Raw genomic sequence first — 25,219 nt, forward strand, 5'->3', positions numbered from 1 at the left:
AATTTAAAAACAAATATTTTTTAAATAATAATATTTTATAAATATGATGAATGTGAAAATATTAATAACTTGACATTCCTCGTAAGTGTTAAGAATCAATTTACATTGTAAGAAATATATTCATTACATTGGCTCTTAAATGTGTGGAAATTATGTACCACCTGATGTATAACTTATTTATTTTATTTTAATATTTTGTTTGAGGTAGTAGGAGTAGTGGAATATGGAAATAGAAATAACTAGTCCAATAACTTGTCAAGAAATATTACTATTGAAAAATATTAAACCTCTGTTTTATACATAACGATTATTTTGATGAATCAATTAAACAATTAAAACTAAATACTTTAGAAACATTTTTTCACAAAAATATCAATTGAGGATTTATATTAAGCCATTAATTCAATACGAATTTAATTTTCATTGAAAACCAATTTAAAGAAATACACTAATTTTAAAAGTTATAATTTACATATCAGTATTCAGTAATACCTTTATTAACTTACACTGGGACGCACTAGTTTTTGCCGGCTGTTGAGGGATTAAAAGTTGTTATGCCAAAACACTCGGTATCAACTGTTTAAAGTTCCGTTATGTTGTTCATTCCACATAAGCAATACAAGTTGTGGGTCGCTTTGACTCAAAACTGACTCTCGTGGTTATCAACAAGATACTGATTGTATTTTTTTTCTCGAGCTGACATGTTTTGCTGACTACAGTTTGTGTGGAGGTGTACAAAGTCAATATATCTTGGTTAGGATGTTTGTAGTGATTTGTTCGTGGGGTAAAATTAAATGTTATGTATCAACAATTCTTTAGCTTGTTCAACATAGCTGTACCTTGGTCATGTGAAACCAAATTAAAGTGATAGAAAATCACATAACTTGTAAGAATTACGTATTTACTTATGACCCAACTAGAGTAAAGTACATAATTTTTGTAATATTTTCAGATTTATTTTGATAAATGTTATAAACTTTTACAGTAGTATTAACGGAAAAAAAGAAAATAAAAAAAGATGTTTTGGTATATTCGATTCCATTAGGACAATCTACAAGAAGAAATTAGCCCTTTGAGACATTCATTGAAAAGTGCCAGAAGAAAGCCTGCAGTACACAACACTCTGTTAAAGAGATTATGTACATAAAAGTAACAAATCCAAAATTACCTTTTCTAAGAGGTCTTCAAAAAATCTCAAAACACAACATACCAATTAAACTTTTAGTCAATTTTGACATCTCCAGGATAATGAAAAAAGATATACAGAATAATCAGACTGAAACAGTCGGCAGTTCACACTTGTTGTCTTATGCGTAACTGTGTGTTTATGTACTAACTTTAAGATTTCAGTTATTTCAATTCTCTTACAACAAGAGAGACACAACCTATTTGACGCTTATAATCAAATAGTGTAAGAATTTGTGAAAAGAATAATTTCGTACAATCACTGCAAATTTTTTATATGAAGTGGTGTAAAATATTGTACACGGAAGTTTGAGGACGACATTTAAAGTTTCTCTCAGGATTTACAGCCAGAGTTACACAGACATGTTTATATCCTGAGTAGCCACCGTGTTACAGCCAAGTTAAGCCTTATATTTAGTCAACACTGGTGATTGATTTTTATAATTATTTATTTTATATTTATGATGGATGGATACCTTAACGTTTTAGTTCTATTAACTCTCATTGATACCTGTTACGGAATAGGCTACACAATGAAATCGATCACATGTAGTTTTTAGTTTTTCCAGCTTTTGATATCAAATACAGTAGATGAGTTGAATGCTGTAAGTTATTACAAACAGAGGAGGATAAAGAAATAATATATACATTCATTTTCAGTGATAATTCAAACATTAAATCTACTTCAACATTTATACAGTTTCTATAACTTTTATAGGGTGGTTTAAAAACAATTTTTTTTTCTTCAAGAGTAAATATGTTTCTCAAAGCAAGTAAAACTATTCTGCCTGACCTACATAAAACATTAATTACTTCCCACTGCTTTAGTTTAATTAGTTTTGAGGGGTCGTGGATGCCATTGGTCTTGAAGATAACCTATTTTGCTTTTGCCTCTCCTGTCGGTCTCATATTTTCCCACCTTTTCTTTATCTATATCATATTATGTATAAGGGCAAAGTAGCATAACTTATTAGCAATAATTTCATCAATTCTTCAGATAGTGTCATTTTAATTATATACACAATGTTATGAAAAGTATTTTGATGAAATAATAATGTAATAAATAAAATAGTTTTGGTAGTTAAAATGGCTAATTGACGTTTTCTGGATTGAATAAACCTTTTCTTCTAGGTAACCCGTAGTGATCTTTCTATGTTTCCAATTCTTTGCATGAAACAATTTTTACTTTAACGACGTAAAGACAACGGAATTTAGATTTAAGCTCATAAATTGCCATCTATGCTTGTTTAATGTTCTTTGGGTCAACGAAGGAAAGTATTTGTAACTTCAGAATTTGGTAATAAGTTACCAAACATTTTAGAAAATGAATTATGAAAAAATAACATCAATATCGCTTTTAAAACCTCAAACAAGTTGCAAAAACTACTCAGCAGTGTTGATAAAAATAGAGTAAACAATATAGCTGACAGAACTGGTATTTACAAGTTATCATGTAACGATAAAAACAAATTACATTGGGCAAACAGGCAGAGCATTTCAAACGAGATCCAAAGAATATTTTCCTAAAGCAAGTAATCATCTGAAGCCCAATTTTTGCAGCAAATCTTGTAAAGAAAACCATAACTACAGTGATTTTAACACGAATTTAACCCCTCTACATTTGTGCAATAAAGGCAACGTCATGGACGCTTTAGAAGAGTTCGAAATTAATAAAACTACCAAAACTCAACTTAAACGACAAAATCAGTTTCCAGTCTAACGCTCTGTATGATACTCTAATAAAAAACCAAGAACAGCTTATGAACAAGGAGCCGAGACGTAGAAAGTCCACCGCCCGACCATCTTCGCATCTAGTTATGACCTTCACCTACCACTTTGCGGTAGGATATTGTAAGTTTTTGTCGGTAGGCCTACTCTTATTTGTTCGTAAAACGTCTGTATTTATTATGTGCTCGTGTTTTGTATTTAAAATCTTGACGACCTTTTGAAAGTGACAGTGTTAAATGTTCTTGTACAAGGTTTGATGATGAGGACTTAAGTCCTCGAAACGTGTAATCCATAAGGACTAACAGGATCAATGTGGCAGTACTCAGGTAATTTTATACCTTTTATGGTTATGAATGTGTTTTTTATTATTGCTAAACCATAAACACATTCTTAGCACCCGCCAATAATGGACTAACGTTTAGTTCTCACAAACATTTTTATTGTATGGAAGCAACTCTATGTTTCAATCTGCGGTTGTAGCTGAGGAAATGGTAGATTATAAAAAAACAATTATTGATTGGTTTTAGAAGTATGGCTATTTTTCCAAAGCTATAACCAAGCGATGCTTGTCCTGCCCGATTTTTTGACGACGCTCGACGCTCAGACGAGTCATGCTTCTTGTCACTGTTTTCAGTCTAGATCAAGACGTCAGAGGAGCAAGAATCACGGGACATTGTTGCTTCGAAAAAGCTTGGAGGTATTCAAATTTTAGTCTTCATATGTGGAACACAGTGTCGTACGTCATTATTTTACCTTTAACAGGGGACAGCTCATGAGGAGTAGGTATATAATCTTTAACTTAAGTTAATATGCACATGATTTTAAAGGGCTGGTCAAGTGGAGTTCATTGCCAGAAAACCACGTCTCAAAAGGTTCATCCGTTACAAAATGGTGGAAGTCCAAAGTTCTTGTGGAATATACCTACACAGGCCTAGGTATTGGTAAATGCTTGTATTCAACATTAGCTTGAGAGCTGAAATTGTATTTGAAAATTAACTTGCTCATAGACTAATATTAATCAACCTTAAAAAAAAAATGTATGTATATGTTTTTTTTTCAGAATACTGAGCCAAGTTAAGAGTTACTTGCAGATGACCAGTATTTCAGTTTCGCAGAATTGTCATTCCTTTATTTTGTCAACATTATGCACGATTGCACAACATGTTAAAGCAATTAGATAACCCATTTTCATCGTAAATTCAACATACAATATATAACGTCCAACTCAAATTTTGCATTTAATTCATGATGTATCAATGTTTAGCTATCGCAGTGAATAGTTGATCTAAATAACAGCTGCTACAGGTAGCCTACATAGCAGATGTGATCATATAGAGCGGTTACCTAGCCTCCACCAAGCTCCCCCCAGCACCAGACCGTTTATACAAACGCAATACCAACACCTGACACAACTAGACTATACAGGTGTTTCAAATGGGACAATTGCTCTGGGGGTGAACTCATTCACGTAATTTACGTTTTTATACGGAAGAACATTTTCACAAATAACTTCAGGTAATGGTGTTTTTGGATTACGGTAATTCTAAGTATATCAGTTAAACGTATACTTGATTTTTTCAAGTTATAGTAGATTTACAAATTTGCAATAGTCTAAGGCTTACTGTAGAAGAAGGATATTTACCACTGACTACATTATGATTTATTGAAAGAACTTAAAGAAAAATTGCGAGCTATCATTTATGTTGTTAATCGGTGTTGATGGATGACGTCCTATCCTAAGTACTTAAGTCCAAATAATAATGCATATACATATACATATACATATTGGATTTTAAATTCATGGAAATGTGGACGGTGTTTAAAAACCTCTTAAGATCATTCACACATGGTACAAAATATGTCCAAGAAGAATTAAAGTAAAAAAAAAATCACTTGGATAATTATTATCTGTAGAAAAAATATTGAAGGAGGTTATATTTGTTGTTTGCTACGTCACTTGCTGGTCAACTATCCTAGGATGCTCTCATCACCTTGATATTGATTGGGGTCAAATCAACTTAATATTGCAGATCGATATTTCAGTTGAACCTTACAACAAGGAATGTAATAATAGTTTTTTTTTCATCAAAGTCAATTGACAGTAATATGTCCCTGGTGCTTTAGGCGTTTCATTCTTAAACTATGGAATTAGATTTAAAAATCATTCTCAGAAAATACGTTAAAATATTCCAGTCAAAGCCAAGTAATCTGTTATTTTTATTATGGTGTTTAATATATCTTAGCACTGGTTTATGTAGCACGTATCACTGACGTATCATCAAGATATTGAAATGAAATTAAATGAAAAGTCATTTTTTACACATGCAAAGTTAGGTCCACATGGCCCTTTCTTACACTCAACCTGTACAGATATTGCTTTCGTTTATAAAATTTAATTACCTAAATTGCGTAAATTTACCATTCTTTTGACGTTAGTAGTAGGTATGTTTAAAAAAAAATCCACGTTGCCTTAATATAAATATATATTTCTTATTTTTCAAGTTAGTTAAAGTGACGTAAAAAATTCAAGTTACTGATACCATGAAGTGTCTAAATTTGTGAACAAATTCCCCTTTTCCCACATCATAAGGGGCCGGGGTTGGTTAAAAATCTGCTGTGCACGAAAGAAATACAAGTATGCAGTAATTCCACATGTTGGTAGCTAAATTAACATTAGATAATTAATGAATTCCCTTTGTTTTCTCATAGCGAAAATACATTTTCAAAGTCGTCCACCATTTTGTTTTTATAGTTAGCAAAATGATGAACAAGAAACATTGACTCCTAATTTTAAGCTCGGGTGCATGAAAGTTAACTGTAAACGAATCTCTAACGTAATCGCTAAAATATCAGGGGAATTATAAATTGTACTCTGTCAAGAAGTAATCACTCCCGCGGGTCATCATAGTTCATGGCACTTACTTTGTAACTTAAGCGTAAAAGAACTGACTCGTTTAATGTGCCTCAATAGAAATATTAGCTACCTTGCTTCAACTTAAATATTTATCTATGTGTTGTAATGAAATATATAACTGTTAGAGGAAAAGCTGGTTACATAGTATGTGATAAACTATTGTTTTATAATTAGTTATTATAAGATACTCTAAAACATGAGGTAAGAGTGTTATCTATGGCAAGATAAATATGACTATTACCATTGAGAGGTAGTATATACTCCAGTCATGTATCAAGATAAGACACTGTCGTACGGTAGTTGGTACTGTAGAATACACCGTATGCTTCACACTGTTATTATGAGATACTCTAAAACATCAGGTCATGTAAAAGTGTTATCTAGTGGCAAGATAAATGTGACTATTACCATTGAGAGGTAGTGTATACTCCAGTCATGTATCAAGATAAGACACTGTCGTGCGGTAGTTGGTACTGTAGAATACACTGTATGCTTCACACTGTTATTATAAGACACTCTATAATATGAGGCCAAGTTAGAGTGTTACCTAGTGAAAGGATGAATGTGACTATTACCATTGAGAGGTAGTGTATACTCCAGTCATGTATCAAGATAAGACACTGTTGTGCGGAAGTTAGTAGAATACACTGTATGCTTCACACTGTTATTAGGAGATACTCTAAAACATCAGGTCAAGTAAAAGTGTTATCTATTGGCAAGATAAATGTGACTATTACCATTGAGAGGTAGTGTATACTCCAGTCATGTATCAAGATAAGACACTGTCGTGCGGTAGTCGGTAGAATACACTGTATGCTTCACACTGTTATTATGAGATACTCTATAACATGAGGTCAAGTAAGAGTGTTATCTAGTGGCAAGATAAATGTGACTATTGCCATTGAGAGGTAGTGTATACTCCAGTCATGTATCAAGATTAGACACTGTCGTGCGGTAGTCGGTAGAATACACTGTATGCTTCACACTGTTATTATGAGATACTCTATAACATGAGATCAAGTTAGAGTGTTATCTAGTGGCAGGATAAATGGCACTATTACCTACCATTGAGAGGTAGTGTATACTCCAGTCATGTATCAAGATAAGACACTGGTGTGCGGTAGTCGGTAGAATACACTGTATGCTTCACACTGTTATTATGAGATACTCTATAACATGAGGTCAAGTAAGAATGTTATCTTGTGGCAAGATAAATGTGACTATTACCATTGAGAGGTAGTGTATACTCCAGTCATGTATCAAGATAAGACACTGTTGTGCGGTAGTTAGTAGAATACACTGTATGCTTCACACTGTTATTAGGAGATACTCTAAAACATCAGGTCAAGTAAAAGTGTTATCTAGTGGCAAGATAAATGTGACTATTACAATTGAGAGGTAGTGTATACTCCAGTCACGTATCAAGATAAGACACTGGTGTGCGGTAGTTAGTAGAATACACTGTATGCTTCACACTGTTATTAGGAGATACTCTAAAACATGAGGTCAAGAGGGAGTGTTATCTAGTGGCAAGATAAATGGCGTGTAGTCCTATTCCGCCCGAGTTTTATTTCGCCCGTAGCCTAATTAGTCCTAGTTCGCCCACGATCCCAGATTAACCCTTATAATCCTCAGCGCTACCTGCGTCAGGAGTCCTATTCCATCGGTGTCGTGCCAGAAGCGACCGTGCCAGAAGCGACCCGTGCCGCTAGCGACCCAACAATTTTCTACCGTGCCGCTAGCGACCCAAGAATTTGGAGCGGGAGGCGAGTAATGAATTAACGCCGATTCAACTTATATTCTTAACAAAAACTAAACAGAATTTCATTATAAAACCATTAAAACGATTTTCTGTAACATTAAATACATAACAAAATACTCCCACCGCAGCAGTCCTGAAGACTAATTAATTCCCGTTTGGGGAAGAAAAAATAGTTTTTTATGTAAATTGTATCATATAATTCATACGAATATACAATTACCAACACATATCCATAAATAAGCAAACTATAACAATTTGTTGACTCCAGGTGCATTTATTGTAATGGGCCTATTTATTTTTTATTCGTTCGTGTATGTGTGTGTGAAAGTTTATGGACATTAGTAAACAATGATAAGTATGTTTTTCCAACTGAAATGTTTTGACAATGGCGGATACATGCAGAAACATGTACCTACTATTTTAGCTGTTTGTCGGATTATAAGTTATGTAAACCTATTTATCTCAAATCACATAGAATATAACAGCTCAGGAGCTAGAATGGAAATGAATTATAACCAAATTACTTAAATTACCAATTACATATATTTTTTACGAATGATGTTTTTGCTCTCTCGGGGCATCAAAACGAAAAATGAAATAGGTCCCGGGTCAAGGTCTTTCAATGAGACCTACAATAGCTTATTCCCTATATGAAAACGAGTATTCTAGCACAACTAAATAAAGAAGATTTTGAGGTTTCTAGTCATAGTACGACAGCTTACAACCCCTGATGTTGTTGACCTGCTATCACGAAAAATGACGAAGACGTCTCTTCTAAATAAAAAATAATAATATAAGTCAAGAAAAGGGTAGGAATTTATTGTATATACTATATATATTTATAATGACGAAGCTATCTATACAGATGGTGTACAGATAATTTAATGTTTATTTATATAAAAAATCCCAAAAAAATCTAACAAAATATGTTAACAATTGGTAACACGTCAACTTCATTAAATTCTAAGAATCCACTATCTCCAAACAGGCTAGTAGCAAAAATCCAAAGTTTGACGATTCGAATGGTTTCTGCTTTTTGAATTTTGTCTGGATTTTATTAGTGCAAGTTGCACTAACTATCCAAATACTTTAATAAAACTGTCTTCCCGGTATTTTGTATCTGATTTTGTATACCTTTATTTTTAATTGTAGTTATAATTTATTTTTTTATTTTAACCAAATTATTACCAATTAACTAACATGCCATGTTTTATAAATATCTTTTTTTTTAATTTAGAATATTTTTTTACTGATAGAGGAAATTTCTCACGCACGGGTAGTAGCCTATGTGAGAGGGATTTCATATTTATTGTCTATGTCAGTATATTATCACATAACTATGGCATAATAAAAAAAATTGTACTGACAAAGTATTGTAACATAGTATTATACTTACTGAAATAGACATTATTTTGATTATATTTGATAAACTACCTACATGTGAAGTTTTATTTAGATCTTTTGAGAGGTTCCCATGCGATTAAAACGTATATACCTCCCTTTGAGGTTAGAACGTGTCTTCCCAACAAACAGATTTTTTAAAATAAAATCATAGATTATTCTGCATTACACTGATGAAATCACGAAAGTGTGTAACCTCAAAAGATCCACCAATACTATTTTAATACTATTTAAAGGTTCTTCCAAAGGAAGAGATACCACATAACATACTATCTCCGATGACGTACGGTATGGGAAATATTTTTACCTACGACCGTTTTTTAAAGTAGCCGTTTCAGTACAGTTCTTAGCATTGAAAAGTATCTCATAACAGCATTGTTTACATTCATAACAGCATAGTTTTACTCATAACAACACGGGTAACGAACCAATGAGGTTCAAGGATTGAGAGAGGAGAAGCAAAATTGTAATGATTCGAAATTCAACTAATCAGCTGTTCAGGCCAATTTAATTGTTGATTGGTGCAATTAGTATTTGATACAATGTTTCGTTGCATCAATATCAGTGACAATTAGAGGTTATAAACAAAAACATAACCACTCTCAGAAGTTATGAGTAGTGACTTTTAGTAATTAAAACACCGTCGTAGGTAAAGTAGTGTACGCAACTCGCGTAAATAGTGTTAACGACACTCGTAGAAGTTTTTAAAGCACTCGCCAAGGCTCGTACCTTAAATTTTCTACTCGTGTCGTTAACACTATCTTTACGCAATCGTTGCTTAAACTACTATATTCACTGAATGATCAACCATATTTGGTAACTAACGCAATTAATATCATTATTGTTTTTACACTTATTAATCTTTAAACAATGCTAAATGCTCAAAATATGTATAATTTCACTCAGTTTATCGCAGTTAGATGAGTTAGCGTAAGCCTTGAAAGTAACCGTCGATTTCGACGGGTTTCATCTAGTATTACTATAACAAGAATAGGATTTGTTTAAATGCCATGAACACCGATTTGAACAAAACATTGTAAAATCCTTTATCAAACAATGGGTCGCTAGTGGCACTCACACTACTACCAGGGTCGCTTCTGGCACGATTTTTGCTGGGTCGCTTCTGGCACGGTCGCTTCCGGCACGTAATCATTCCATCCACGGAGGAACCCACCCACCCCCAACTATGTAAAAGCCCTCCCCTACCCATCACCCAGTTATTTACCTTTGACTACACGGTTATTTAAGCTTAAAATATTTGTTTGACAAATCAAGCGAATTTCCTTTATAGTATTAATGTAAAGTTTAAACACAAAGATATCTGTAAAATATTTATAAAATTTACTGTCTATGTACTGTTAGTTACTGTATGTTTGTCTCCCTATCCAAAATGTGCAAATAAGCAATTTAGCGCTTAATGTCAAACAGAAACATATGATAACACTGCAATCCAAGACATGGCCAAACAAAGGCCACTAGTTAGCCGCTTCTAGTGTTAAATACCCAACTGCATACCTTTGAGTTTTATTTATTATACAATGTAAATAATTCGCCTTTTGGGTTTGATGATGATTGGAGTGTCGAATCGAACTCGATCACCATTTGCCCTCTTTTGTGTATATTTATCGTCTGGTAACAGTATAAGTGAAAAAATATATGTTTTAAGTGTTTTTAGACGTATTTTTTTACTTTTCGTTTACAATGTAATATACTGTAGTAGTTTACGTAAGGAATACGTTAAGATAGTGTCGTTTACTTTATTTACCCGAGTTGCATACACTACTTTACCTACGACAATATTTTAATTACTTATATCACTATTCATAACTCCTAAGAGAGGTTATGTTTCCGTTTAAGTTATAAAATCTCATTGCCACTGACAGTGGTGCAACGAACCATTGTACCAATGTTGTTTTGTAAATAAACAATGCTGTTAAGAGAATCTTTCCAATTCTAAGAATTGCACTGAAATGGCTAGCTTAAAAACAGTCGTAGGTATTAGTTTATAGTATCGTAGTAATTGTTGTAATTTTATGACAAGGAGTAGAAAGTAAGTCATTACATATTTAATACAATTTTTGAAGTTTGGGATTTATCGAGCACTTTAAATGGTCGAGATTATGTTTAGACCCATCTTCACTAGTGTTTTGAACGTTACTCTTCGCTACACCACAAAGAACAAGAGCAATCGAGCAATTGCAAAGAACTAAAGGAGTTATTTATAAACAAATAACTTGTTTAAAAACTAATAACAGTAATAATTTCCGATGATTTTAAAAGAGTCAACTAAAAGATTATTAACTAATGGAAATAATCACTATTTACATAACAGTCCTATTCTAGTTTAAAGGGTTAATTTTTAACAATCAAACTGCCCATGGACGGGAAAAGGTAAGCATACAGTTTAAGTCAACGTTATCATATGGATTGCAGTGTTATCATATGTTTCTGTTTGACATTAAGCGCTAAATTGCTTATTTGCACATTTTGGATAGGGAGACAAACATACAGTAACTAACAGTATATGGACAGTAAATTTTATAAATATTTTACAGATATCTTTGTGTTTAAACTTTACATTAATACTATAAAGGAAATTCGCTTGATTTGTCAAACAAATATTTTAAGCTTAAATAACCGTGTAGTCAAATGTAAATAACCGGGTGATGGGTAGGGGAGGTAGTGTATACTCCAGTCATGTATCAAGATAAGACACTGTCGTGCGGTAGTATGTAGAATACACTGTATGCTTCACACTGTTATTATGAGATACTCTATAACATGAGGTCAAGTAAGAGTGTTATCTAGTGGCAAGATAAATGTGACTATTACCATTGAGAGGTAGTGTATACTCCAGTCATGTATCAAGATAAGACACTGTCGTGCGGTAGTCGGTAGAATACACTGTATGCTTCACACTGTTATTATGAGATACTCTATAACATGAGGTCAAGTTAGAGTGTTATCTAGTGGCAGGATAAATGGCACTATTACCATTGAGAGGTAGTGTATACTCCAGTCATGTATCAAGATAAGACACTGGTGTGCGGTAGTCGGTAGAATACACTGTATGCTTCACACTGTTATTATGAGATACTCTATAACATGAGGTCAAGTAAGAGTGTTATCTTGTGGCAAGATAAATGTGACTATTACCATTGAGAGGTAGTGTATACTTGAGTCATGTATCAAGATAAGCCACTAGTGTGCGCTAGTTGGTAGAATACACTGTATGCTTCACACTGTTATTATAAGACACTCTATAACATGAGGTCAAGTTAGAGTGTTATCTAGTGGCAGGATAAATGTGACTATTACCATTGAGAGGTAGTGTATACTCCAGTCATGTATCAAGATAAGCCACTGGTGTGCGGTAGTTGGTAGAATACACTGTATGCTTCACACTGTTATTATAAGACACTCTATAACATGAGGTCAAGTTAGAGTGTTATCTAGTGGCAGGATAAATGTGACTATTACCATTGAGAGGTAGTGTATACTCCAGTCATGTATCAAGATAATACACTGGTGTGCGGTAGTTGGTAGAATACACTGTATGCTTCACACTGTTATTATAAGACACTCTATAACATGAGGTCAAGTTAGAGTGTTATCTAGTGGCAGGATAAATGTGACTATTACTATTGAGAGGTAGTGTATACTCCAGTCATGTATCAAGATAAGCCACTGGTGTGCGGTAGTTGGTAGAATACACTGTATGCTTCACACTGTTATTATAAGACACTCTATAACATGAGGTCAAGTTAGAGTGTTATCTAGTGGCAGGATAAATGTGACTATTACCAGTAAGAGGTAGTGTATACTCCAGTCATGTATTAAGATAAGCCACTGGTGTGCGGTAGTTGGTAGAATACACTTTATTCCTCTCTCTGTTATAATGATTATAAATGTTACAAAATAACAAACCTTTTACTTTGTTTTCGAGTGTAAATGTTATTTTATGGTTCAGAATACATATTTCACTTATTGCTATTAAAATGAACTTATGAAGCAAATCAATTTTGCTTCTTTAGAATTTAGCAAAATAAATCGAAGAAGTTTTTGCAAAGTAAGGGCTTAAGTTAGCGATCCAAATCAATAGGTACTTTTTAGATGTAACAACGAGTTTTACTTCGTGAGAAAAGTTTTGATGTTAGACATCAGTAGAAAAGGGTTTACAGATTTAAGCTTTATTGTATATTAAAAGTACATCCACAAATATCACATCATTTAAGGGTTTGGTCAAACATTTAAATGTTACGGAACAGCAATAACTTTAATGGATCGGAATAAACACGTGGTTTGGATCCAACCACGATGCATGTGATCTAACTCTGGCTGTTCAAGAGATTCGGATGCATTACTTGAAGTATAGTAATTCTGCATAATTATGGAGCACAAATTTATTTTAACTGGTTCGTCTTAATTTCAAACTTTTGCACGTTAATTTTTTTGTTTCCTTACCGATAACAAATGATTCTAAATAAACACACATACAGAGTTTGCAAATCTATATCAGCTAAAAAGATTGGTTGTGTAAATTTTAACATATGACTTCGAATACACTTTAATAACCAATTTTGGTTATTAACTTATCACAAATCATAAATTTATTTAAGAAAATTCTCTTACAACCCTTAGCGTTACTATACAAGCAAAAGCCAAATATTCAGTTTGTTTATTTAAAATCGAATCTGTGTATTACATCCATTACTACGTTCTAACTTAAATGCATTACAAACTTGATGGGTAGCTCGTTACAGTTTTATCTAGTGTTGTTTATGTGTTTGTAAATCTTTAACTTTGAAATATTTTTAGAAAAAATATGCTAAACGTAGTAATGGCTGTGTTTGGTCAACAGCAATAGCAACTTATATTTTAATACTTTGTTGGTAAATACGATCGATTCTGCATAAAATAATAACGAAGTATTTTAGGCCTATTTGACTATACGTAAATGAAATTAAGGTTTTAAAAGATGCATAGCTAGGTGCACGCTCATTCTTCCCGTGTGTGGAAGAAACGAAGGAGGTCAAACAGTGTCTTGCAGAGCTAGCAAGAGATCATTTCGAGCATGCCTGAGGCCTTGGTGCAGATGATTCCTAGCTTCGCCAACTCTTGTAGTAGAAATACAGTTCTTGGTTGGTGGGATAGACAGACAAGAGACAAGTTGTATAGAGTAAATTATTCATATGCAGAAACACCTTAAAATATGTATAAATGTGTAAAGTATTATTTATGTAGTAGACAATATGATATTTTAAATTTTGTTTCATGTAATTGACTGGAGGTGATTTAGACTCGTATTAGATTTAGTAATGCTTACAACAATTTTCGAAAGTGTCTAAATCCTGAATATCACTATAGGTATTGAACTAAAAAAAAACTGCTTTTAAGATTCAGAAATACTTTTTGTTTATTATTAAATAAATTTAAAAAAATTCCATCTCATTAGTCAGAAAAATATCTTTTGAAATGAGTTATCAATACAAAGAAATATAACTTGTGAAATTTGTAGTTTATTCTGAACAATCCTAAGAATTATAAACTCGGAGACTGTAAAATAACTGAACATTAATGCAAAATTAGCAGTATATTAAAATGATCTATCTTTAGAGCCATTTAAGTCATAAGAATCTTGTGCATTCCTCATCTGCTAGTCATTCCTGGAATTTATTATACCCGTTTACACAATTTACTCGTATTTCTAACGTCGTTTAAGTCACGGAAACGTTTGAGTCAACACCATTATTATGATTACAGAAAATAAAAATATTTTACAGTAAATATTTTCTTTTAGTATTTAAAATACAAAAATAATGGAAGATATTAGATACAAAAAAATCGTGCATAGATGTAGTACACACTTTTTGTCAACACAAAGAGATGTTCAAGACAATTGAAATCTAACGGAAAGATGTTCAGGGTTGTTTAAATAATTACCAGTAAAAAATATTAAACATTTGTTAAATAAAGAAAACTGGTTAAAAATAAAACTTCAGTTGTAAAAAATGCCATACAGTTATTTGTACCTATGTGATATGGGAAAAATTGCTTGCTTTCAATGACCGATATTTACCGAAAGAAACATATGTATGTGTCACATTCAGACAGTTTAATCTTCTATATTTATTTAAAACATCTGCGGCAAGAATATAGATAATCTAATATGCTATCAAACTAGACAATCCAACTTTCAATGGCTAGAAACTATGGTTAGAGGGTTATTTATTTAAAGTTTCTTTTCCTAACGTTTAGAGATATTAGTAAATACATTTCTTATCGTGCTTACTGCTTCGACTTTTACAAACCATGTATTATCAATGTTTAGATTTATCTGATTTAACCATGACTACAATTTATAAGTGTTATAAGACGTTTCTTTTATTTACTTTCTGTACAATTTATATTAAATTGAGCACAGGTACAGTAAAGCCAAATGGCTATACTTACTTCACTATTGGTTTTCTATAACACGTTTATACACACAAAACTTCGACGAAAACTAAATTAAATATTTTCTTTCTTATAAATAAGATTCTTAGATGTTTTAGAAAATGAATATGTTATCAAAATATTTAATGATAGCGCTTTACAAATTACCTAGAACCTTCATAATTGTAGCTTCCGAGACGGGAGAAGTTGAAAACTCAATTAACCCTTTGTAATTGCATGGTGTTACGTAGCTTTATTTTTAGCTTGTAATTTTCAGTCCTTGTTGCTATGAATATATATTTAAACTTTAACGGATTATCTTGTTTGGATATAAGAGAAAACATTTTAGTCGTCTACTTTTAAGATGGAAGATTGGAAATACCTAGTTGAAGTTCATAAATAAATAATATCAAAGAAGATATTAGTGAAAGACATACGTTTTATAAAACTTAACTTATAAAATTTAGAGTTTGAATCAGTTTGAGATTAATAAGTTTCTAAATTTTACTGTTCCTAAATGAGTGGGCCATTTCGTAAAAACGAGATAAATTTATTATTTTCATGTAATTGAATTGTATTATATTAGTTGTGACATATTGGGGCTGGTGTTATATTAAGGTCATATTTATATTTATAATAAACTGTATATATATTCTGTTTCGTTAATGAAAGGTCAACAATGGCTCAATATAAATATCTAAACAACCCATTAACATTGATGAATGTTCCCTGCAGTGTATGGACTCTACTAAACGTTTGATTTATAGAGCCGCATTGATAAATCATAATAGTAATCGCCTTGATGCACTTAGGAGCTCAACACAAGAACCCGCTAAACTAGAATGAATTTATTTGTATACAAAAATATATTTTTCCTACAGTTAAAAACAATGTACATGTTCTCTCACTGATTTGAGAAAGCAAAGTGGCCAATTCGCTCATTAGTGAGACAATGTAAACAGTCTAATTACTGTGCCTCACTCCAGATTTGCAACGTGAAGGCACGTTTCTTTGCCAATTTATTTGTTTTATGGTAACTGTAGGAAAAATATAATGTGCAACTCGAGTGCAAAGTGTAATCGCCTCACTCGAGAAACCATTCCTCCCTCACCTACGGCTCGTGAGTAAGGATTTCTCTCGAGTGAGGCAATTGCTCACTTTGCTCACTAGTTGAACAAATAACTAATTTACTAGTTATTTATTAGTTTTTTCCATCACAATAGGTTAGAGATGATTATAATAAAAACTTAATATGGATTATTTTTAATTTTTAAACAGCCAGACTAGATTTGTGGAAGTCATTTAAATTATTTTCTGCGTAACTTTTTTAGTTAAGGTTTTCCGTAGCTTATAAATACACCGCGGGTTTAATAATTTACTAAATTACTTGTATTTTTTATCTTTACCTGATTATCAGGCTTAACATTACTTATTTATGTCACGGAGTAAATCCTTTGCTTCGTTGTTTATGGGGTTTTTTGTATTGGTGTTATTGTTTAGTTACTTTTTATTTAGTAGGTAGTATGAAATTGAATTGAATTGAATTAAACAATTCAGGGGTCTCATACTACACGCTGGCCAATTGTGTTCATACAATAACGAATATCGAATGATGCTATGTGCTATAAATTTGTAAATATTTGAATAATTTAAAGCGTTTACTAGCGTTGTGTTCCTATAAGAAGTTAAATTATACTTTGTAGTGAAATTGTGTCTGCGAGTAAATCGGACCGAAATAAAATCGATTTCAGAGAACAAAGCTTGAAACTGCAAGCTCCTAAGGTCCTTTGTCAATGGAGTGGTGCTGGAGTGTCTAGAAAGAGTTTACGCCTTGCCAAATTTGTCCGTTGGTCTTGCTACTTACCACAGTTTCTTGTCGCTAAGACACTTAACTAGACAACTATTTAAACTTGTAAGGGCTATTTCAAAAATATGTATTCATAACGTTGACCTAAAATAAACGAAATTATAATTATTGTTTACTGCCAAATTAATTTATCATTAGGTGTAAATAATAAACATGTTATTGACGGTTTGATATTGCTTACTATACGTTAAACATTTTAGGTAAAAACTGTCATTGCAGTTCCAAAATAAATACCCCCGCCGCAGCAAACTTGCCGACTAAGCGAATTTCCATTTGTCTGAATTGATTTTCAATTAAATTTATTTAAATAACATTAGACTTAATGAGTACCTAGGTTTGCTGCTACAAGGAAACTAAAAGTGTATTTTGTAGTAAAATATTAATTTATCTTAGTGTAAAATAAATAAATTTGCCAAGTTTAATCAAAATATATCCATAAACAAGCAAAATACCACAGTTTACAATATTCTCCATAAGAATAATATGGGAATTTTAAATTTACAATTTTTGAATTTTCTCTGTTACCAATAATCGTACAAAAACACTTTGATATACTAAATTATTTGTTTTTTTAAGCTCTTTAAAAAGGTCTAGAGAGAAATGGGGTAATTTTGTGTTTTGAGGGTCAAAAATGAGAAAACCCATTTTTTACCCCATAAAACCTCCTGTAAAACCCCGTTCCCATGGTCCAATCAGGCTGGTTCGCGAACTCATTCAAGTTTATCCTGCCTTACACCTTTAAACCAAATTTAATCAAAATCGGACAAAAATTACTCAAGTTATCGCGTTCACGGACGTATATATATATATATATATATATATATATATATATATATATAAAAATTTGAACGAACGGTGTTTTTGGCTTCTAGGGACATCAAAATGAATAAGTAAATCGGTCCCAGGCCTAAGTCTTACCGTTCCACCTACGGTAATAGCTACTTCCCTATAGGGAAATTCGCTAATACTTAAAATGTAACTTAAATATAAATAAATGAATTCTACCCCTTCCCTTTTACCACATTTTGGAAACATCATGTTAAGATACACGAATAATAGTGAATTTCCGTATGTTCTTAATCTACACGTAAATATGAAGCTATAACCGCGCACATGTAAACTAAATACCTTAAGCAGTAGGCAAAAAATATTAAAAGTCTTGTTTGACTAAAATATTGCAGTAATACCTTTAGAAAAGTCTTACGACCATATAGACTATAGGAGTAATCGGATTATGCTACGCATTATGACATAGGTCCTAGTTGCAATGGGGTTACCCTTTTTAAAGAATAAATAACATAATCATTTTAAAGGATATAATACCTATAGCTTTATAAAACACATTTTTTGTAATATACGAGTAATGATACACCTGATCCCATCAGTATTATTACTTTTTGTGAAGTATGCCTGAAGTGTTGAAAATAAATGTTGCCACTTCATCTGTTATAACGTACAAGTGAAACTTTACAAAATAAAACGAGCACATCCATGTTTAGTCCAAACTATTTTTCCTTACACAAGACGTTGTGAGAAGTTGTGTAAAACTGCTTAGAAGTTTGGGCTCTTATTAAAAATTAAGATCCAGACTTGTTAGTTTGTTAAAAGGAAACCCGTCAAACAAAGTTTTGATGGATGGAACCTTCTAACTCTGACAGGGAATCTTTGACTACAAGCTTTGATACAATTTTCATTCTATTTACGATAATTGGTCTAATAAAAACAACGGATCAGAAGCTCTAGTCTTCGCTTGACTCAATTAATTAGGTAACTTATTTTTGGTAAAGGAATATTAGATACGTTCTGTCTTCATATACCAGATACATGACGGGTTCGTAGTAGTACACTAAACTTAATTATTGTGTTATCACCATCTACGCGGAATTTCTTGATTCTTATTGCATCTGTAGTCAATAAATAATAAGTACCATAAGATACAACACGAAAACATTAAATCCAGTACACTGCTTAAAAACTGGTTGACGTTATTGAGTAAAACTATTTTTGAATAATAAAAATTAATTCGCCACACGTTAAAAAATAATAATCCAAACTGAATATTTGGTCAAAAGTCAAACCAACGTTAAAACATGTTTTCTTAACTTAAAGGAATTCCATTTTCTAAGGTTCTATAATGAATTACATCACATAAATATATTTTTGTGTAATACAATTGTGTAACAGTCAAACACATAGTGTATACATGTAAATATAACAATATATGTAACTTTTGTATCGTTCATACCATTAAGTAAATTGACAATGCATTGAACAAGTAACAAATACTTATAAAGAAGCCGATACACATTAATTATTGTATTTTGTCACATAGATGATTAATGGAAACCAATTCTTATATTTTATTCTTCTTAATGCCTTCGCCTGTCAGCGTGACACATTTTGGGAACTAATGTAATTTTTATAGTATTTAGTACAGGAGACTTGGTTAAGTCAATAGACTTAGTCTAGGCTATAACATTAAAGTGAATTTTATTAAAATATAATGTACTTCTTTTACTCTAGTTAGATATTGTTTGTACAAATATTGTAAAACTAAATGTTAACTATATTTAGAACTGTAAATATTAGTATTTTTAGACCGGAGATTATAATTTCTTTATAGTGGTCTTCTTAGCTAATATAATACGTATATCCAAATAATAAAGATAGACCTTAATAACCTTAACAATCTTATTAATAACATTAATAACCTTTTTTTCAGAAAAAAACCCTATAATGGTAAAAAAGTGATACTATTTGATATTTTTTTGTAATTACGTGAACACGAACAGGTCTGAGGGAAAAGCAGAGAATATGCAGGATTATTATTGCAGAGCAGATTTAGCAGAGAAATTACCTCACCTCTTACTATCTCTTACATTGATATTTAAGACTACGATTAGAACCTCTAGTTACTATCAGGTAGTAAAGTGAGTTCATGTAGGGTTAAAATCACAGATCATGTTAAATGTAGGAGTCTTGTTAATTTAACATTTACCCTACAAATAATAAATTTACTGTAGTAGCTTGAATAAATATAACCATGTTGTGTGTTAGCATCAGCAACCCAGAAGCATATTGCTCTGTTATGACGGTCAATATACGCCCAAGCTATTACATGACCAATGTTATAATTACAACAGTCTCAAACCCAATGTAGATGATAAATTATACCGGAAATCGTGGGTTCGTATGCGTAGAATATATGGAATGGTATAAGAATAGGATTGTTTAACTTTTTTTTTTTAAAGCGCTTTGTAAAAAAAAGTTAGTATACACTTTTTCACCCGGTTATGAAGACATAACTTTGTTTCGTCGAATTAGGTGTTTCTTGAATTTTAACTTGAAGGAATAATCTTTCAAGATTGTTGATAACAAAATAGAACATCATATACATACAACATATACAACATATACAACATATACAAACAACATATACATCGCAAACATACCAAACATTGACAAAACATTTGTATACTTTCTGTCATTGAAATCAGCCATGCAACCAAGTCATATGATAAGTTAAACATGAATACAATTAATTATTCTATTAGCCTAATTTACAACTACTGTAAGTAGTTAGGGTCAGCACTTTGGGTCTAACATGGGCTCTTATGGTGAATAGATTTACAGCTACCTAACGTAAATAAACTGCTATTTTATCCCTATGTAAACGTTTATTGAATAATTGTATACTGACACTGTATTACATATGTACTGTTTAATATGTGTAGTATAAGCTATAATCTAATTTCTAATGTTTATGTCTTTTAACTAATGTATACAATATCTATACAACATTTATACAGGGAGTAGGCTACCCAGCTCTTGCGGCCACCAATCAGAGAGCAGCATTTCATCCCCACCCCTCCCCCTAGGCTATGCCCTCTGGTGTCCCACGTGGTCTAACCTCACTTTTACCCACGTGGTCTAACCATACTTTTACCCACGTGGTCTAACCACACTTTACCCACGTGGTCTAACCATACTTTTACCCACGTGGTCTAACCACACTTTTACCCACGTGTTCTAACCTTACTTTTATTTTCGCGCCTAACAACATAACCTCACCTTCCCGCCAACTCCTGTCAAGTGAAACCTATGTGGACATTTCATGGATGTTATGTATTTTTGGTATGATGGTTAATCTGAATAATGTTATTCTCTAGTAACTGGCTGTGTATGAGTCTTTGATACCAGAGGTTTGCGGTTTTGAGTCCTACCAGTCACTAAACGTCTCATTTCCGGTTATGGTGATATGTTGATTTTCAGTGTTGTATTGTAGTCTCCTGTCTGTGTATGAGTCTTTGATACCAGAGGTTTGCGGTTTTGAGTCCTACCAGTCACTAAACGTCTCATTTCCGGTTATGGTGATATGTTGATTTTCGGTGTTGTATTGTATTTAACTGTTTGTATATGAATCTTTGGTTCCAGAGGTTTGCGGGTTCGAATCCTGCCAGTCACCAAATGTTTATTCCTGGTAGGGTTGATATGTTGATTTTTTGTGTTGTATTGTAGTCTCTGTCTGTGTATGAGCTTTTGATTGCAGAGTTTGCGGGTTGGAATCCTACCAGTCACTAAATGTTTCATTTCCGGTTGGGGTGATATGTTGATTTCTGGTGTTGTATCCTACCAGTCACTAAACGTTTCATTTCCGGTTGTGGTGATGTATTGATTTTTGGTGTTGTATAGTAGTTAACTGTTTGTATTTGAACCTTTGGTCCCAGAGGTTTGCGGGTTCAAATCCTACCAATCACTAAACGTTTCATTTCCGGTTGGGGTATGTTGATTTTTGTGTTGTATTGTAGTTAACTGTTTGTATATGAACCTTTGGTCCCAGAGGTTTGCAGGTTCGAATCCTACCAGTCACTAAACGTTTCATTTCCGGTTGGGGTGATATGTTGATTTTTGGTGTTGTATTGTAGTTAACTGTTTGTATATGAACCTTTGGTCCCAGAGGTTTGAGGGTTCGAATCCTACCAGTCACCAAATGTCAATTTCCGGTTGGGGTGATATGTTGATTTTCAGTGTTGTATTGTAGTCTCCTGTCTGTGTATGAACTTTTGATCCCAGAGGTTTGCGGGTTCAAATCCTACCAGTCACTAAATGTTTCATTTCCGGTCGGGGTGATATGTTGATTTTTGGTATGATGTTGTATTGTAGCTGGAGTAGTGTGAACCTTTGATCTCAGAGGTTGAGGGTTTGAGCCCTACCAGCCACTGATTGTTTCATTCTTAGTCACAATGAGTTTTAGTATGGTATAGAGAGTTTAGTGGTTTAGTCTAGGGTTTAAACTCTACTAGTATCTAATTGTTTCATAATTGGTATATCTTATGGTTGTGTAACATGTATCTGCTAATTTAATCAGCTGTGACTTCTTATGCCAAGATTGTATCTGTAACATAACCTCACTTTCTGTATTATACCAAGTCTATTCATTCATATTTGTGATACTGGAACGCTAGTGTCGATGAAATTGGCCCAGTGCTATTTAATTTAATAATATATTGACTAACAAAGCATCTACAGAATATCTGATAAAGCTTGTTCTATATTAATGATAACCTTACTTAAATGATTTATTTAAAGGTAATCATCACAGACTTATCTGTATCACTGTAACATGTAATTTAAAAAATATTACCTTGAGAATAACGAACCGGCACTGAAGATTTACTACAAAAGATTACACCAACATATTAAAAAATGAGCACTGTACTTTTCACTATTACTTGTACTGTATTTTAATACACCCAACTAATATACCATCACTTTTGTAGAGTGTTGTAAATCTGATATGTGAATGACTTCATCTTTCTGGCATAACATTCGTTGACTTTTTTATATCCATGCACTACCTCAATTCAGAGGTTGTGGGTTTGAATCCTATCAGTCACCGATCTGTTTGGGTTAATACTTTGAGTTTTATTGAATAGGAGTAGCATGAACTCTGATCCCCAAAGGTTATAGATTCGTATCTTACTAGTACCCATCTTCATATCTGGTATTTCTTGTGTAATATGTTTCTGCTAAATTAATCAGCCGTGACATAGCCTTAACTTTGAACCTCAGTTATTGAAAAGTTGAATAACAAGAAACAAATCGGGTAATTTACCAAGTTTATGGTAATGAATGTGACCTGATTTAAATTAATTACCTGTATCTTTGTAACTTGAAATTGGTACAGCATTACATGTGTACTGTACTGTATTACACTTGTAATATATTGTATTACACTTGTATTGCATTGTATTACATCTGTACTGCACTGAACCCACTGATTACTTGTACTGCATTGTATTACACTTAATAATTGTACTGTTCTAATACATAATAACTTTTATAGAGTTGTACATATGACAACTAATACTGATATGTGTTGACCTTTTCACCATTGACTGTGGTTTCTGGTGTAACTTCTTGTTGATATTTTCATGGATCAACATACACATTTATGCACTACCTCAGCTGTTTACTGTATAACTTGTTGCTACCGACATTAAAACCTGTTATAATCCTTGTGTGTTAACAGTTTTCTGTTTAGCTAACCACATAGTAATAATATCAATGGCTGTGTTAAGTGTTTAAATTTACTGTCTATGTCTTTTTGTTGTTGTAACTGTAAACATACCCTTTTACCTATCTGATGACTGTTGCCTGTGCATTATCGTCTAACATCTTTCTTTATATCTGTCATATCCTAACAGTGGAGAGCCTAGAATGTATGTTGACTTAAGTTACTGAACCTAACGCACAGATAATAGCTCTTTGTTTAGATGTACCAGCTTAAAACTTCTAATGTATCCTTTTTTACACTGATGTTAAATTTGCATCATCTCTGGTTAATAGTGTATACATTAATTTAGTCCTTACTGTATAGTGCTAATGATATTTTTCAATAGATATAGTCCTGATTACCTTTTGTCAAGGTCTATGCTTAAATGTCTAGATGATTTCTGAATGATATGGTCAACTAGTTACACTTTACAAAAGAATTAGAGTACAGATGGGAATTGGTTAATATGGCTGCTTAAATCCACTGTAAAAGTTACATACCTACCAGGGATTATAGAGGAACAATTTGATTGTACTGTTTATTTTAGTGAATGTATTTTTTATTATGTATTTGAAATTAGTTTTAGAGCAATGAAAACTAATAATTTTACTGACTCGTAAACATAGAACACCTATTATAAGGATAAATAAAGAACAGAAGATATAAAAAAAACAATAGTTGTGTATTCAATTTCTAAATATGTAATTAAACATACTATACCTGGAGTAGGAGATGAAGGAGGAAGAAGAGAAGGAAGAGGAGTTGTAGGATGAGGAGACGGAAAAGGAGGAAGAAAAGGAGAAGGAGGAGAAAGAGAAGGAGAAAGAAAAGGAGGAGGAGAAGGAGGAGAAGGCGATAGAGGAGGAGAAGGGGGAAGAAGAGGAGAAGAAAGAGAAGAAGGCGGAGAAGGTGGAGAAGAAAGAGAAGAAGGAAGAAAATGAGAAGGAGTAGGAGCAGGAGGAGGAAGAGAAAAGGAGGAAGAAGAAGATAAGGATGAGGGAAAAGGAGAAAGAAAAGGAGAGGGACGAAGAAGGGGAAAAGGAAGAGGAGGAGGAGTATACTCATTTCAAGTAAATGGTAATTGTATGTAACTGCCTAATCTCAAAAGAGCTTAGGTGACCCAGTTTCCACACCACGGTAAGCTGTTAGGCTAGGCCGTAGGGTCTCAGCGCGTTCTTTTTGTTAACCCAGAGCTTCACCAAGAATCCTAACCTCTGGGGTAGGCTGCCCCAACCATCGCAGCCTACGGTGATGGCCACTCCATAACAGATTTGCCACCTCCCAATTTTTTTTGGTCCTTTGACAAATGTAAAGGGTTATTTACTTGGTGAAGCCTTTCAATTAACCCCTTTAGCCACTGACAAAGGATAT

At 32.8% G+C, this 25,219-nt stretch overlaps 1 protein-coding gene across 1 annotated transcript; it reads left to right on the forward strand.

Moving 5' to 3' along the window:
• The first annotated feature begins 2,945 nt into the window (after window positions 1–2,945).
• LOC129003296 (merozoite surface protein 9-like) lies at window positions 2,946–24,799 on the forward strand. Its single transcript, XM_054431586.1, has 3 exons — window positions 2,946–3,026; window positions 7,463–7,597; window positions 24,617–24,799. The coding sequence occupies exons 1-3, from the start codon at window positions 2,946–2,948 to the stop codon at window positions 24,797–24,799; spliced, it is 399 nt and encodes a 132-aa protein (XP_054287561.1).
• Window positions 24,800–25,219: the final 420 nt, after the last annotated feature.

Source organism: Macrosteles quadrilineatus, unplaced genomic scaffold (genome assembly GCF_028750875.1).
Source record: "Macrosteles quadrilineatus isolate MER2022 unplaced genomic scaffold, UCM_ALF_1.0 Scaffold_9__3_contigs__length_116548681, whole genome shotgun sequence".
Lineage (NCBI taxonomy): Eukaryota > Metazoa > Arthropoda > Insecta > Hemiptera > Cicadellidae > Macrosteles > Macrosteles quadrilineatus.

Bases quoted from the DNA above. Each gene is read 5' to 3' on its own strand.
- LOC129003296 (XM_054431586.1), top strand. From the start codon at position 2,946: ATGAACAAGGAGCCGAGACGTAGAAAGTCCACCGCCCGACCATCTTCG. The intron at 3,027-7,462 runs GTAGGATATTGT...TATAATCCTCAG, and splicing joins CCTTCACCTACCACTTTGCG to CGCTACCTGCGTCAGGAGTC. The intron at 7,598-24,616 runs GTAATGAATTAA...GAGGAGTTGTAG, and splicing joins GAATTTGGAGCGGGAGGCGA to GATGAGGAGACGGAAAAGGA.